The sequence below is a fragment of the Adiantum capillus-veneris genome, chromosome 30 (genome assembly GCF_014529385.1).
Source record: "Adiantum capillus-veneris isolate H3 chromosome 30, ASM1452938v2, whole genome shotgun sequence".
NCBI classification, from domain to species: domain Eukaryota; kingdom Viridiplantae; phylum Streptophyta; class Polypodiopsida; order Polypodiales; family Pteridaceae; genus Adiantum; species Adiantum capillus-veneris.
In genome coordinates this window covers 110,673,729-110,688,719 of record NC_140960.1, presented here as the reverse complement: position 1 = coordinate 110,688,719, position 14,991 = coordinate 110,673,729, and the positions used below count along the sequence as shown (strand labels likewise).

At 41.2% G+C, this 14,991-nt stretch overlaps 1 protein-coding gene across 2 annotated transcripts; it reads left to right on the top strand.

The window, feature by feature from the left end:
- Nucleotides 1-5,027: 5,027 nt before the first annotated feature.
- Nucleotides 5,028-11,211, top strand: LOC147418609 (uncharacterized). Of its 2 annotated transcripts, XM_086506753.1 has the most exons (11): nucleotides 5,028-5,373; nucleotides 5,553-5,667; nucleotides 6,939-7,049; nucleotides 7,172-7,341; nucleotides 7,586-7,909; nucleotides 8,521-8,646; nucleotides 8,774-8,942; nucleotides 9,036-9,332; nucleotides 9,497-9,599; nucleotides 9,674-9,996; nucleotides 10,524-11,211. In XM_086506753.1, exons 1-10 carry the CDS (start codon nucleotides 5,089-5,091, stop codon nucleotides 9,984-9,986), a joined length of 2,013 nt encoding a protein of 670 aa, XP_086362879.1. In that variant the 5' UTR covers nucleotides 5,028-5,088; the 3' UTR covers nucleotides 9,987-9,996; nucleotides 10,524-11,211. The 2 variants fall into 2 exon arrangements, with proteins under 2 accessions (XP_086362879.1, XP_086362878.1); XM_086506752.1 differs by having other exon boundaries at nucleotides 8,774-9,332.
- Nucleotides 11,212-14,991: the final 3,780 nt, after the last annotated feature.

Here is a 14,991-nt window from a genome sequence, read left to right as displayed (position 1 = left end):
CTCTCTCTCTCTCTGTGTGTGGTCAAATAACGACCACCAACATCCGCAGTTCTGTCGTTTTTCTCTCAGTTCTCACTCACCATGCAACCCCACAGCCCAACCCTCCCTCCACCAGTGGCGTCACACTCAACTAGCGTATCCAATAACCTACTTCAAGCGGTGGTTTGTCTACCCACCACCTCTGCATGCACATACTGAACCCAAAAAGGCGGCCGTTCAGATTACCCACTCAACTCTCTGTGTGTATCTCATGCAAGTTCAACTCTTTCTCTCCATAGCCGCCACAGGTTGCCCTCTACCGCCTTTGACGCCACTCCACTGCATGGCGGCTTCTGCCTACAAGGCGTGCCAACTGCCCCTCACCTTACTCAACCGTGACTCGCCACTCACACTTAAGCTATGACATTCATAATCCACCAAATTCCCTCACCCACCCTATGGGCACTCTGTGCATAGGCGAGCATACCCACTCACGTCCTACACAACTATCAATAACCTGCGCTCAAGAAACCCCATTCCTTTTAGTTGGTCCTCATCCCCCTTTCAAATATAGTCCCCTAATTTTTATTTTTCTTTTAAAATCACGCATAACATCTGCAACCAGTACTGGTTTTCAAGTTGTATTCACCCTGATTCATCCTCTCGCTCGCGCCTCTTTGAGCAGCAAGCTTTCAGGAGTAACACTCTCAGCTCAACCAGGAAGCACCTGAGAGACGAGTGGGTTGTCCTTATCATCAGTAGCTTTTGACGACGCTCTTCCATGGAGCAACCATTGACGTAGCTCGATAACTACCGCTACAATACTTTTTCTAAAGACACCCGCTTTTGGGCATTCTCGGGAATTGACGTGTCTTACACTGGTTACTTATTGGCAAGTTCTACCGGCACCATCGACCACCTCTCCAACATTCCAAGAATTCTCCATCTTCCACCGACAACTATGGCTTTGTCTTCGCCCAACGACACAATTGACGTCCTTGACACCCTCCACTCCTTGCAGGATGAGCTCACACAACTTCGACGAGACTTATATGACTGCCTGGAAAACCGCTTCGGAAGGCTTTGTCTTCGACTTTTGGATGTGCAGGTCTCCGTCCATGCCTTAAACTCTACTTTAATGAGCCTCACCGAACACCTCCTCAGACGACCCCCCTCCACTGACACCAAGAAACCTCGGCGCAACCCTCCTAGCACTACTTTCCCCACCCCTACACAATAGACATGTTTTTTTTTTGTTTTTTAATTCTTATTTTGTAATAAGCCTATCCAGGCTCCCTTTGGCCCTCCTTTCATAGATCTCTATGTAGCCCAATTTATTTTTATAGATATCGCAACAGCTTTGTCGGCTACCGTATGCCGGGATTCATAACTAGTCTTTTGGTTTGTTTTAAGTTGTCAACACTTCTCGTAGCACACGTAGTCTAGCATGCTTATCTTTTAACGATTTTTTCATACGAACACAACGCATTATTTCTCTCAATTTTGTTTGCATTGTACTAAATAATTTTGATTAGCACAAGCTAGTATAAAATTTGATCTGCTCATATCTACAAATATCCCCACTAAACTCTCCGCTGTAACCACTTTCTGCAATGTGTATCATGATACTACTTCATCTTTTGTGATTCGTTCAGGTTATAACAAGTCATGAACTTATTTGTAGGGATTCAAATTTGATGTACTTGCAACTTTATGAAAAAGAAAATTCTTGCTAAATTACTCTCGCATATTTTTCTACTTCTTCGTAAAATTTGCTCAACATGCCTATCTTTATTACATTCACCATACCTTTAGGGAAATATGACTATGTGTCCCGCCAACATGCGCCCACATTAGATTATTTTCACTACTTATCTCATGTCCAATCATTCAGATAGAGCCATGCAGACCAGAATGGACACTATTTTCTTTTGAGTTTATTATAAGCAAATCATTAACTACACATCGGTGCTTATTCGACTGCGTATACTAGTCCTTTTATACAAGACATGGCTATCCCATCTTCTTACATAATCTACGCAGAATAATCCCACTTTCTCATCAATCAAAGGCTAATCATGGTAGGCCTCGGTAAGTAGTCAACATACTTTTATCCTTCAGATCGAGTTGTAATGATTCCACCAAAATTTTATTCTTACTTCTTTTATTTTGGCCCATTGAAACAACTTAGACTATTTTGGTTCTTGCATTGTTTTTTATGTTTGTTTGTGGCATTAATGGATCTATGCGAGAACTGCAAAGCATTTCTTCTCGCTAAGTTGTCTCACATTTCAGTTTCAGCAAGGTTATGGATAACTTTTTATTTTAATCCTGTTTACTTTCTTTTCAAATTCCAATTGTCAAGTCACCGTGCCAGCACTGTACATCTTAAATGTATAATCACACACTAATATTAAATCGAATTCTAGATAGACTGGCTATTCTTTTATTTCATTGCAAATTACTTACACAAAATTACCAGTTGCAGTACTTGTACCTCTCCCCATACGCCACTAATGGTATAAATACAGGATACCCTCATGGTATGTACATCAAATGCGCCATTCCTCTTTTTCATATTTCATTTCTGATCTCCATTGTGTTCTAAGCTGCATACTCAAACACTGCTACGGCTATGGCTTTTAATTGTATTGAAAGGAAATTTTATTGAGATGCTTTGTCAATAAGCTATGTAGCTACTCCGGTGAGCTAAGGTGCTTTGGGATACTGAACAACAATTTGTAAGCACTTTGATATACTCCAAAGTGGTGTCACACAGAAAGTTAATATTTTTATGTCATGTCTAGTCCATTGGTCACATGCACATGATTTGCCGATTTAGGCAATGTGTCAATGCTCATCCTAGTGCAGATTCGCCGATTTAGGCAGCACATCAACAAACTGCAGATTCACAATTTTTTCTACCAAATGCAGATTCACCGATTTAGGCAGCATTACTGCAGATTCGCCGATTTAGGCAGCACGTCTTTTTGGCGTAGATTCGCCGATTTAGGCAACACCAATCACAAAATCATGCTGCAGTGGCTGGCCACCACTGTAACTGGTATGATTTTGTTACCTGGATATAGAAAATGAAAGATATTTTGGAATTGGTATATGATGATTTTTTTGTCGCGACAGTATTTATGAAAGTGAACTTGAGATTGATGAGGATTGATTTATATAATGATGAGTGTGACCAATGATATCCTGATTCATCAAGGTATGACATATACTGCTTATTCTAGTGGAATGGGACACTAGAATAGGTAGTATGTGGATGACGGCAGGCATAACCAATGTGTCTAATTTTATGGATTTTTCTTTTACTATTTGATACAGATTTTTAATTATTGTTTTTGACAAGTATTATTTGTAGATTTTTATCTTCGCAACTGAGAATGGTTGTTTTCCAACGGAGAGGTATGTTATAGAATTAATATTTTATTATCTATTGCAGCTGACAGGTGGCAAAAGCATCAACAGATAATGGATTATGCAGAAGAATATTACATTTTATGTATATTTGATTATTCAAGTGCTCTTTATGAGCTTTGGCCATTTATGTCCGGCCGGCCAGTTTGTACTCATTTTTGGGCATTCAAGAAATCTATAAATAAATACATGCAAGAGGGAAATGCTCACTCTTGTACGGGGGGGGATTGCACCCAGTGCTTGTGTCTTTCTTCTCTCTTCTCCCCTCTTCTCTCTCGTCGTGCCGGTGTGGCACTCCGCTCTAGGAGGTGCACCTGCACGTTCTCCCTCGCTGTATCTCGCTCTCTATCTCTCTCTGTTCGTGCTGTGCTCGATTATGGATTTGTGCAAGTCGGCAGGTATGTAGATTTATTCATTTATTTCTTGCTATGTGCTATTTTGAGTATTTTGCAGGGCTCTCAAGCACGACAAGCACCTCAAGCTTGGGCCCGTTTCCCACCTCAAGCTCAGCCCTAGCTTACCTAAGGTCAAAGGACTTTTTAACACTAACCTTTGGAGGTCTTCAATGAAGCTAACCCTAAGGTCTTTTAAGCTCCATTGGGTAGCCTTGCTCTTGGACATACCATCTCTCATTTGGACCCCTTTACCATTGGCCCCATGGTGAGATAGAATTGTAAGCACATGTCTATATTCTAACCCTTGTTCCCTTTTATTCTCCCACATTAAATGATCAGTTTACTATGAGAAAATCATTTGGGTTTGTTAGATATTAGATTTTATGACCAACGCCTTCCAAATCCATAGAATCTGGTTGTGGATTTGGACCTGAGCTACCATCGATCTCAACACCATCTAAGTCTATAGGTGAATTTGTAGTGGATGATACATGCTTGTGGCTCTCATTGTCAAGTGCACTGGCTATCCTTGAGCACTTTGGACTCTTCCCCCACAAAGCATCAGCCAAGTGCTGGGGGTACTACTAGTAGATTTTTGCTTGGAAAGCTCTTTTTTGTGGAGCTTCTTTAGTGTGACGATATGGTTTCTTGCATGCTCTGGGTTGGAGCTACTGTTGATCTCCCTATTTAGAGCAAAAACCACGTCTCCCCAATCTTTAAGGCGAAAATTATCCTTCTTAATGTGTGATCATTGCTCCTCATAGACCCTAAGCAAAATATGTGTGCTTTTGTCATCCCATATTATTGCCATTGCCCTTTGACGCTTCGTCCCTTTATTGCTTTTGTTTGCTTCCTATGGTGACCACCCTGGTAACCACTTGAGCATCTGTGTGAAGATGCTGCCAACAACCACGCATGAAAATGAAATAAAAAACACTGTACGCCTTGCAGCTCCACAGCCTTTGCATCTGCCACCTCCACAACATGCTAGGACACAACAACATAGATGATCACTAGGCAACATATATCTTCAATTTCAAACGAGGACAAGGAAGTGGTACTCTCTCTGTGCCGGCATCTTCTCCGCTCCTCCTCCTTTCCCCTCTTACACGGAGGGCGCCTGGCATCTCATGAGATTCTTTTACTTTCTTTCTTTTTTGAAATGTTCACGACATGCTAGAAGAGTCGCTCTTAAACAATGTAAATGCTAGAAAAGTCTACAAGAACGCAAGGGTTTGATTGAAGTCCGAATCTGTGCGATCAAGCGAAGTGTTAAGAAATGGTGGGTGCTGCGAGGAAAGACGAGGAGGAGGAGGTGGCGCCGCCGCCCACCTCCATAGCTGCCGCCTGCGCTGCTTCAATTTTACCTCGACGCATCCTCTTCCATCCTCCTCTCAGAGCGCCTCCCCCTTCCTCCTCATCCTCCCTCACGCCGCTCAATCTCCCACCCCCTGGTCAGGTCGCCTTGCAGCACTCCAACGGAGATCGCACGATTTCATTGACTCCAAATTCCCCCTTGCCTTGCCCCTCTCATAATCTTCCCAGCACGCTTGTCAAGAGAATTGTGAGCCCACTTTTCCCGGTTCTGGATTTTATTCGTCTGCATTGATTGATCTGCATTTTATGCTCGCATCTGCTGTGCATACTACGCTGTTTTCTCATTTGAGTTTTAATTTGGACTGGCGTTTTGATGATTTTGTGCCTGTTATGTCTTATTTTGGTGGGGTTGATATTGAATTACAGGGGGCTGGTCTCAATAACTTGGGCAATACGTGCTTTCTTAATTCTGTGCTGCAATGCCTGACGTATACTCCCCCTTTTACTACTTACTTCCAGGAAGGTCTTCACAAAAGCTCATGTAAGGTTCTGGTCCCTTCTGTTTTATGTATTAAAGCTTTATCTTCTCTGTTATTATCACTTTGAAGTTTGATTAATGTTGCAAATGGTTTGGTTACATAGAGTTTCTCTGTTTCCTGTTAATGTCTTTCCAGTAGACGACTTTGAACTTTCTTAATTTTTTTGTCCCAGTGATCCTGTGTGATAAGAATGCTCCTACTTACTGGTGTGTGTAATACTGACCTAATGTGTGGCATATGCCTCTCATCTTTGACTGGTGAATATTACCCATTACTTTGTCAAAAGACATGTAGGAACAAGGCACTGGAGAAGAATTTAGTCCTATTCGCCCATCGTCCTCTTTGACCACGGTTGCATTTATTCGAGAAAGTGCAAGAGCTTCCTGTCCAGCTGCAGTTTCCAGTGGGCTTATAAGCTGTTATGACCCTGGAGAATCGTACTTAGGCACGATTAGGAAGTATATGATACTCACCATATCTTATTTTACCACTTGCTGTGCTTTTTGATTCATGTGAAGGTTGCTTAGAGAATTAACTTTCTGAGCTATTTAATTCATGCGAAGGTGGATTCAGAGAACAGTGCCAACCATCGGAAAAACCCCTTGCATGTTTTGGGTTACTGATTCCATCTTTTTTCATTGCATGAGAGAGGGTTTGTTGCGCGCCAGTTCTTTATTGGACTGAATTCTCAATTGTACCTCTGATGGTTTATTTATGGTAAGTGCTTCACTGTACAGAGTTATACGCGTGCGTGTTAAATTGATCCATCTAGACTTCCTTGAGCCGCTGGCACTTCACTTTTAATTGAGACTCTTGGAGCAATTTAAGGTTGAACTCCCTTCATTGATGTGACCGATTGGCCTGCTTGGAGAGTAGTGTCAAACAGTTCCGATTTTTGGCCTTGTGACCAGTTTTGGACTGATATTGGATAAGCTTTTTATTTCACAGTAGCTGCCAGATTTCTTTGCAGGAACATGTGCGGGCAAAGAAGGCCCTTGAATGATTATTTGACGACATTTACTACTCCCTCGCAAGGTTTTAGGATTAGGTGTGGCTTCCATAGGATTTCTCCGTCTTAAGGAACCTCAATCGTTCTGGAGGTCTACTAGGGGAGCTCACTTTCAATGCCAAGTCATTTAGTTGTGTTGGCAATGCATGCACATAGGAGTGCAAGCGACGGTTTTGCCGTCTTACCTTGTCCAGGCTCTTGAAGGCTGAAGCCTCACAATGGTTTGCTGGTGGTGTTTGACTTGATGCTTTGATTTTCTTGTAGGTCGGGCAGTGGCATTTTGTGCCATGTGCGCTCTCGAAAACCATGTGAAACAGGCATTGTCAGCACCAGGGAGAGTTATCTCACCAAATCAGCTGGTGAGGAACTTGCGATGTATCCTAAACCGCAAGCTTCAAGCATTCTGGATTTATGCTTTCTATACTTTGTATAACGATTTCTTCTAGGAGGGTGTTGTAGCATGCATATTTGGTGTCTATTCCTTGACATTCGATAAGGCATTTCGAGGTCATTCCACATGGGAAGACAAGAGGATGCTCATGAATATATGAGGTATCTCATTGAAGCCTTGCAGAAATGTTGCCCTTTGGATGTTCATGCCAAAGCACCACCAGGCTCCCAGAAAAACTACATACAAAATTTTTTTGGTGGGCGACTTCAAAGCCAGGTACATGATTGACTGTACTGCTCAACAATTATGTCACCTGGCTCCTTACTCATTTGAAGTCCCTTCCAACTTGCAAATTGCTCCTTTTTATGCATGTTCTTAGAGCACACCAAAGTGTGGATTTAATAGGGATTGTTATGATTATTTATCTTCACAGCACGGAGATATTTATTCTTATTTATTCAATTTGATTGGTCTATAGTGTCCATTTATCTACTAAATTCTTGGCATGGTGTTTTTTCAGGTGAAATGTACTGAATGCGGACATTCTTCAAATACTTATGATCCATTTCTTGATTTAAGTTTGGATATAGTGAAAGCCGAGTCTTTGGTGAAGGCTTTGACCCGCTTCACCGCAATTGAAATTTTGGATGGCGACAATAAATATTTCTGCAGTAAATGTAAAAAAAAAGTGCGGGCACACAAGCAGTTCACAATCGATTGTGCACCACATGTATTGACAGTACAATTCAAGCGCTTCAGTAGTTCTGGAGGGTTTGGTGGGAAAATAGACAAAAATGTGCTGTTTGGTCGAACCTTGGACTTGACACCTTTCGTAAATGGGAAGGTATCTCCCTTTCACTTGATTTATCAGGGACGCGTGTATGCTATATGCTACGTAGATTTGTAAGACTTTGTCACTCACACACATTTGTATGAAAAAGGAGCATTTGTAGGTAGTGCACTTTGCAACCAAAGTGGTTGTGTCCTGAAGCCACTTTTGGTTTTCTTATGTTCATTGGTTAGTTTAAGCAGTTGCCATGATGTGCCTTCAAAGTTATTCTATGCCTTTGAAGAAGCTTAGACGATAGTTCGCTGCAAAATGCAGAGGGTGAATGGGAGTTTTGGGTCTGCAGCTCCGAGAACTTTAGCTATTTAAAAGACTGAGTTGTTATGTTGGTAGTGTAGGGTGTTCAGTAGGGGCTGGGTGGTTGGCCAAAGGTTTGGTGGTTTCATTCAGGTCTATGTCCAGGGCTGCGTACTTCTTATGCTATTGTTTGCGTTGGGGGGTTAATGGGGAGATCTGACTGCTATTCTGAGTGATTTGTGGGCGCCGTTCTAAGTAATTCTGCTCAGAATTATGCATTTCATGTTGAAATTCATTCTCTCTTTTTTTCCCTTCTTATCAGAATATGCCTTTTTTGGAGTAGAAGTTTAGCGTTTTTTTGTTGTTTGCAGGAGGGTGGAGTAAGATATTCTTTGTATGCAGTTCTTGTGCATTCTGGCTGGTCAACCCATTCTGGGCATTACTTTTGTTTCGTGCGGACATCTGCAGACATCTGGCATAGACTAGATGACTCTCGGGTATCTTTTGTTGACCATTAAGAGTCTTGCACAATACTACCTGTGCGAATGCTTGGATCTCTGTGCTTCTAATTTTCATTTCCTGACAGGTCGAATAGGAATCTAATTTCGCTTCTCTAATTTGCAGGTTTCTCAAGTAAGTGAGAAAAGCGTCCTTGAACAGAAGGCATATATCCTCTTTTACATTCGAGATTCAGAAACTGCGCCAACTGCAAACGGAAATCATCATGTTCCTGCAAATGGAAATCATCATGGGAACGCATCAGGGAAATTCAACGTGCGGCACACTAGTCCAGGTATAGGCAAGGTGGAGGTAAATGGTGGAAATATATTTGTTTCTGCAACTCATTCTGGTAGTAGCCAAGGTGATAGCACTTTGAAAGATGCAGTGAGAGTTCATTCGAAGGGTCTCTTGACTGCTGACATCCGTGACTGCTTGAGCAATGGTATTGGGGCCAATGGTGCCAATGCCAATGGTGCTGGCACCAATGGCCGTGGAATTATAAAGGAGAGAAATATGAAAGAGCACACATCAAAGAAGCTTGAGAGGCAAGCTGCTCATTCCGGTGACTTGAGCAATGGTGTTTGTTCTGATGACCTAGCTGCGGGTGTGCTATCAAACACGAAAATCTCTTGTGATGAAAGGGCTGTAAGTCTACCACTATCAAATGCTGCTTTGCTGCCAGGTGCCATTCTTCTGTATGCAATATTTTTTGTGCGTTGAATGTATTCATGTGGCATCTGTGCATGAATGGATGCTCTTGGTCTTTCATGTGATCATTGCAAACACATGTACATGCATTGCACTAATGATTTTTTTAACGTTACTTTTTGCTTGTTTTGATCTCAGTGCCGTGCTGGGAGGATGGAGAACTTAATGAGGGGACTGCTATGAAGGAGAGGAGTATGTTGGGTGAAGAAGTGTCTCACTGTGGTCATGTTTTAGACGAATGGTCAGCTGGCGACTGGTCAATGGGGTAGGTTTTCCAGCTAGTTTTGTGAACTCAAATTTTCCTTCTTTGTGCAGGGACGAGGAATATGATCGGGGTAAGCGCAAAAAAATCAGAAGCCGGTTATCATTTTATCAAGAGTCCGTGGAAGTTTCTGAGCACATGCCTAAAAAAAGGAAGCAGCAGCAGCACAGCAGTGCATCCATTAGTAATGAGGGCCATGACAATCTATTTCAAGCTCTTGCTGGGAAAAAGGTAGACATAGGTGTGAAGACAGCTCTTTTCAACAAAAAGCGAAGAAAGGAGCGGGTTAGGGGCCATAAATTGTTTCTGAAAAGACATCGGTTCAAGCAACTACATGCAAATCGTCGCCACAGAAGAAAGCGTTGATTTATTGCAGGTTTTACTGATGCTCGACACACCTTTTTCTATTTATCTGTGTGGCACTCATACACCTCATCAGTGGCAATCGGACACATTTTTGTCGCACTTAATACACCTCATCACCGCTAGAGATTTACTATGTGGTAGAATCCGAGATATCCTTGTTGCACTCATATGCCTCATTAGTGCGACATACCTACTACTGGTTAAATTCGAGATATCCTTGTCGCACTCATGCACCTCATTATCGTTTTGAGAAACCCTGGTTGCACTCCATCAGTGGTAATTCAACATATTCTTGTTGCACTCATACAACTCATTACTACTACAAAGCTGCTACTGGTAAAATTGGAGATATCCTTGTTGCGCACATGCACCTCATTACTGCTAAATATCTAGTAGAATAAAATTTTACATATCCTTGTTGCTCAACATAATTTTGTTGCACACATGTACCTCAATACACCTTGAAGGGCACTGAAATATTAATCAGCATGTAATCCCATTGCCCTTGTAATCCTAATGTCTGACGATGATCTGCAGGTTAAGCCTCTGAGAACTGTTTGCGTCTTCCACGGAAAAGTCTGTGGAAGAAGAAATGAAGTGAACATTGATGACACTGAAGAGCTTCAGGTCCTGTGCCAGTAGTACTATATTGGAGATAATGAGTGGCAGTAGACGTTGTGAGTGGGTTGTGTTGAATGCACAGCTGTTGGATCATGGATGAAGTTGCAGTGATTCAAGGGGGACGAGTGTCTTGTGGGTACATGAATTGAGAGGTTGTCTGGTGGATGCTGCGTAATCACCCCATCAGCAAAAGTTACAACCACTCTTCTCTTGTGTTTGATAGTGAGGGGCAGAGGCTTGATATTGAGAGGCAGATTCAGGAAAATGATGAGAATTGAACTCTGCATGAGGAGGTTGCCTCATCATGGTGAGGTTGATTGTATGCCAAGAGCATGGCCTCCTCAGTTATACCAGTGCTCATGGCTGTGCCATGGATGGTAAGCTCATATGATTCTGTTATGGTTGGACGCATGGTGTTTTACATTTCCTCTCATGTGTTTGTGCTGGTTGTGGTGCACTGGCTCGAACTCCCTTCTCAGGGTTGAGATTGTTGTTGTGTCACACCATTGATTGGATGGGTTTCACTCCATGTGAATGTTGTATTCAATTGATAGAAGGGGTATTGCCTTCTCGAGTCAAAGTAAAAGTTGTTATTTTTGGTTCATCATTTGTTCTCCATTAACCTCTCTCTCTCTCTCTCTCTCTCTCTCTCTCTCTCTCTCTCTCTGTGTGAAGTAGCACATGGGAAGGAATGCGTGCCTAGAGGCGAGAAAGCCAGGAAAGTTGGCTGTTTACAGAGATGGCAGAGTGATCATCATGGAGAAATGGGGTGGCATGATGGTGTGTGATATTTGGCACCATTCTAGTTTTGTAGAATGGAATTGTAATGGATCAGTTCAGTTGATTGGAGGTGCTTTTGAGCAGGACGAGATGATTTTTTATATTGAAAATCCATCAATGTAAGATGAGGACCTTACTCACAGTTTCGGAATGTGAGTAAGATGGGAATTGGCGGTGGCTAGGAAAAACTACACCAAAACCACAGGGTAGTAGAACTTTGGATTTCAAGAACCCAAGCAAGCAACTACATTTGAATAGCTTGTGGGAATGCTAGTATAGGAGCTGTTGCCTTGCTTTCTAGTGAGGAGTTATATCTATTCTACAGGTAGTATGGAGGGATGAGGATGCCTGCTTAATGTGGTTCAAAGGCCAGATAAGAGGATTGCTGTCCTCTTTACGTTGACATATGTTACTTTGCACCTCCTATGCAGCACGCGGGAGCTATGGTAACCTTCCTCATCATTGTGAATACCGTACTTAATGAAATAATAGCAGGTGGGTGATGTTGGTAAAAACATAAACTTGGTGTGATGCAGATGTGTGAAAAGAGAGAGAGAGAGAGAGAGGCAATGGGTGCAATCTCCCCTCGTGCTAGAGTTATTTTATTTGTAGATAGGGGCAATGCTCATGTTGTCATTGTTCATAACTAGTGCATCAACCCATCTAGACGAAAGAGGAGAAGCAAAGAGTCAGAGAAAGGGACCTGAAGATAGAGAGAGAGAGAGAGAGAGAGAGAGAGAGAGAGAGAGAGAGAGACCCTCTTACTTGATGAAGGTTGCAAGATGACGGCGCTGGTGGGCATTGTAGAGGGTGAGCACGATGATGGGATGTCTACAGTGGCTATCTAGAATTCGTCTAGAACGAATTCTAGAATTCGATTCGAAGTCGCGTCGTGGTGGTTGCATCATTTTAAAAATAAATTAATGTTATGGTTTTACCTACGACACCCACGCGACACTTTTTGAAGAACCCTCTTTCCATTATATAAGTTAGAAGAGCTCTCTCATAATAAAATCAAAGTCAAATATTTTTAAATTCATTTCATCAATAGCTATCACATTATTGTCTTGCACGTACCAATCACCAATCTGCTAATACAACACTCAATAATTGATCATATTTTTGCAATTTAACTTAACATTGCACTGTTCATAAAGTAAATTTATTAAAATGCTATTTCATTACATACCTTGGGGGTCAAAAGACAATTATCCTCAATTGTTACCAAAACCAAACTAACATAAGTGGTGTGATCAATCATTGGTAGAATGGTTTAGTAATTGGTGTTGCTTAAACCGATGGATCTACATCAATGGATGTATTGTTTAAATTAACAAATTTGCACTAATGTTGCTTAAACCAGTGAATTTGCATTTAGTTTCATGCTACCTAAATCTATGAATCTACATTATTGTTGCTTAAATCGGTGAATCTGCGTTCAGGCTTGTGTTACCTAAATCAGTGAATTTACACTAGTATTGCTTAAATTGATGAATCTGCACTTAAAAGAAAAGCACTACCTAAATCGGTGAATTTGTCTCTCGGTTTTGTATGCAAATATCAAGTGATGGTAGTCTAGGTGTAGCGATACTTCAAATACCATTGACACTCTTCCAGGGACTGATTTCTATATTTTATCAAATATTTTTTGTATTGATTTCTTGTGTGGGTAGTGGTGAGGTCATGGTCAAAGATTTTTTCAGGAGTCAGAATTTCATCGTCATCCTCGATCAAGGAGAGGTTAACTGTGGAAGAGGTATTGGAAGTAAGTCCCTGGTGTGGTCTTAGAAAACTGACATGAAAGAAGATATGTATTTTTAAGTGTGAAGTAATGCCCAAGTGGAATGCGTTGTCATTGATCTTTCAAGGATTTTGAATGGGCTATAGAATCTAGGGGTCAATTTTACTTTAAGATGTTTTTCGATACTTTCAAATCTTCGTTTTTCTATTCTAAGTCAGACGAGATCATTTTGCTCTTTTAATGTAGTCTGTGGCTTCTTGTAAAATGTTTGTGTGGTGTCTTGCTAAAGTGTCTGACATCTATGCTAATAGTAGATATTAGGATAGGAGTTTCTTACCATAAACAATTCCAAAAGGTGCTTGGTTTGTGGCTAAGTGAGGTGTGTTATTGTAGGCAAATTGAAGCATAGGGAGATGTTGGTCCCAATTTGTAGTATTTTTAGTCGTATATGATCTAAGGAGGTCCATGATAGTGTTGTTTCTTGCTTCTGTTTGACTATTACTTTCAAGGTAAAAGCAGACATGAAGTCCACTGTAGACCCTAGATTTTTGGCTAATGCAACCCAGAAGTGATTGCAAAAGTGGCCATCTCGGTAAGAGAGAATGACTTGGGGAAGCCATGGTAGGGGAAAATGAGTTCGAGAAAGAGTTTTGTAGCCTGTGGTGCGAGTAGGGTCTTTTTGCAAGGTACAAAATATGCTTGTTTGCTAAAACGAGCGACTATAGCCCATATCATATCATTTTGAGAGGAACTAGTGGGGAGTTTTGTGATGAAGTCCAATAAGATTTTCTCCCAAGGATTGCTAGAGATAGGAAGAGGCATTAGAAGACCATACGACTGACCGTGTTGACGCTTGACTCTTTGACATATTAAGCATTTAGAAAAAAAATTAGTTACATTGTTTCATGTCAGGCCAAAAGAAGTGATCTTTAGAAACAATAAGTGTATATTGTATTCCTCGATGACCATATAAGGCGGTGCATACATTTCATTTATTGCTAATTCTCTAAATGGTGCTGTGATGCATAGTTTTTGTTGAAAATAAAGAAAATCATTTACCACAATATGATGCTCAAAAGGAGAACCATTATTTTGTGTATTTCAAACTATGCACGTACAAAATGGGAATCCGTAGAATACGTGTCAAACATAAAATTGAACGCTATGATTCAAATATATATATGCTTGATTTTTATCAAAACATAGGAACGAGTAACAAAAGGTTCATTCACATCAGGTTTCCTACGTAATGCGTCTGCTACTACATTTTCTTTGTATGTGCTATATTCGGTTTCAGATGGTTTTAGTTTTTTACTTTCAAAAGTGAGTAGGTGGTCATTTTGCATCAAAACAGCTCCTATACCTAAACCACTAGCATCGATGACAACTACAAAGAATGGCTTTGAGAAGCCAGGCAATTGAATGATGGGTGCATGGGTCAAAAAGCATTTCAGGGTGTGAAATAAGTTTTGTTGTTCAGTTCCCCATTTGAATGGTATTTTTTGGCGAAGCAATGTGGTCATGGTGAAGCAATGGGCGATATTTTTTTGACAAACTTACGGTAGAAGCCTGTTAAGTCGAGAAATGACTTGATATTATGCATAATTTCTGGGTTAGGCCAGGTTTGAATGGTTTCAAACTTTTTAGGGTCGACGGAAACGCCCATTTAAAAAATGATGTGGCCTAAATAATCAATTTTTGTTTGAAGGAAACTACTTTTCTCAGTGTTTGCAAATAGTTGGTTTTGACTAAACAGTTCAAACATAGCATGTAGGCGATCCATGTATTCTTGCTCAATGCGACTAAAAACTAAAATATTGTAGTGTGCTCACTACAAGACACCTGAGAGAGAGACTGGACCAA

Bases quoted from the DNA above. Each gene is read 5' to 3' on its own strand.
- LOC147418609 (XM_086506752.1), top strand. From the start codon at position 5,089: ATGGTGGGTGCTGCGAGGAAAGACGAGGAGGAGGAGGTGGCGCCGCCG. The intron at 7,050-7,171 runs GTATCCTAAACC...ACATTCGATAAG, and splicing joins GCTGGTGAGGAACTTGCGAT to GCATTTCGAGGTCATTCCAC. The intron at 8,647-8,773 runs GTATCTTTTGTT...TCTAATTTGCAG, and splicing joins ATAGACTAGATGACTCTCGG to GTTTCTCAAGTAAGTGAGAA.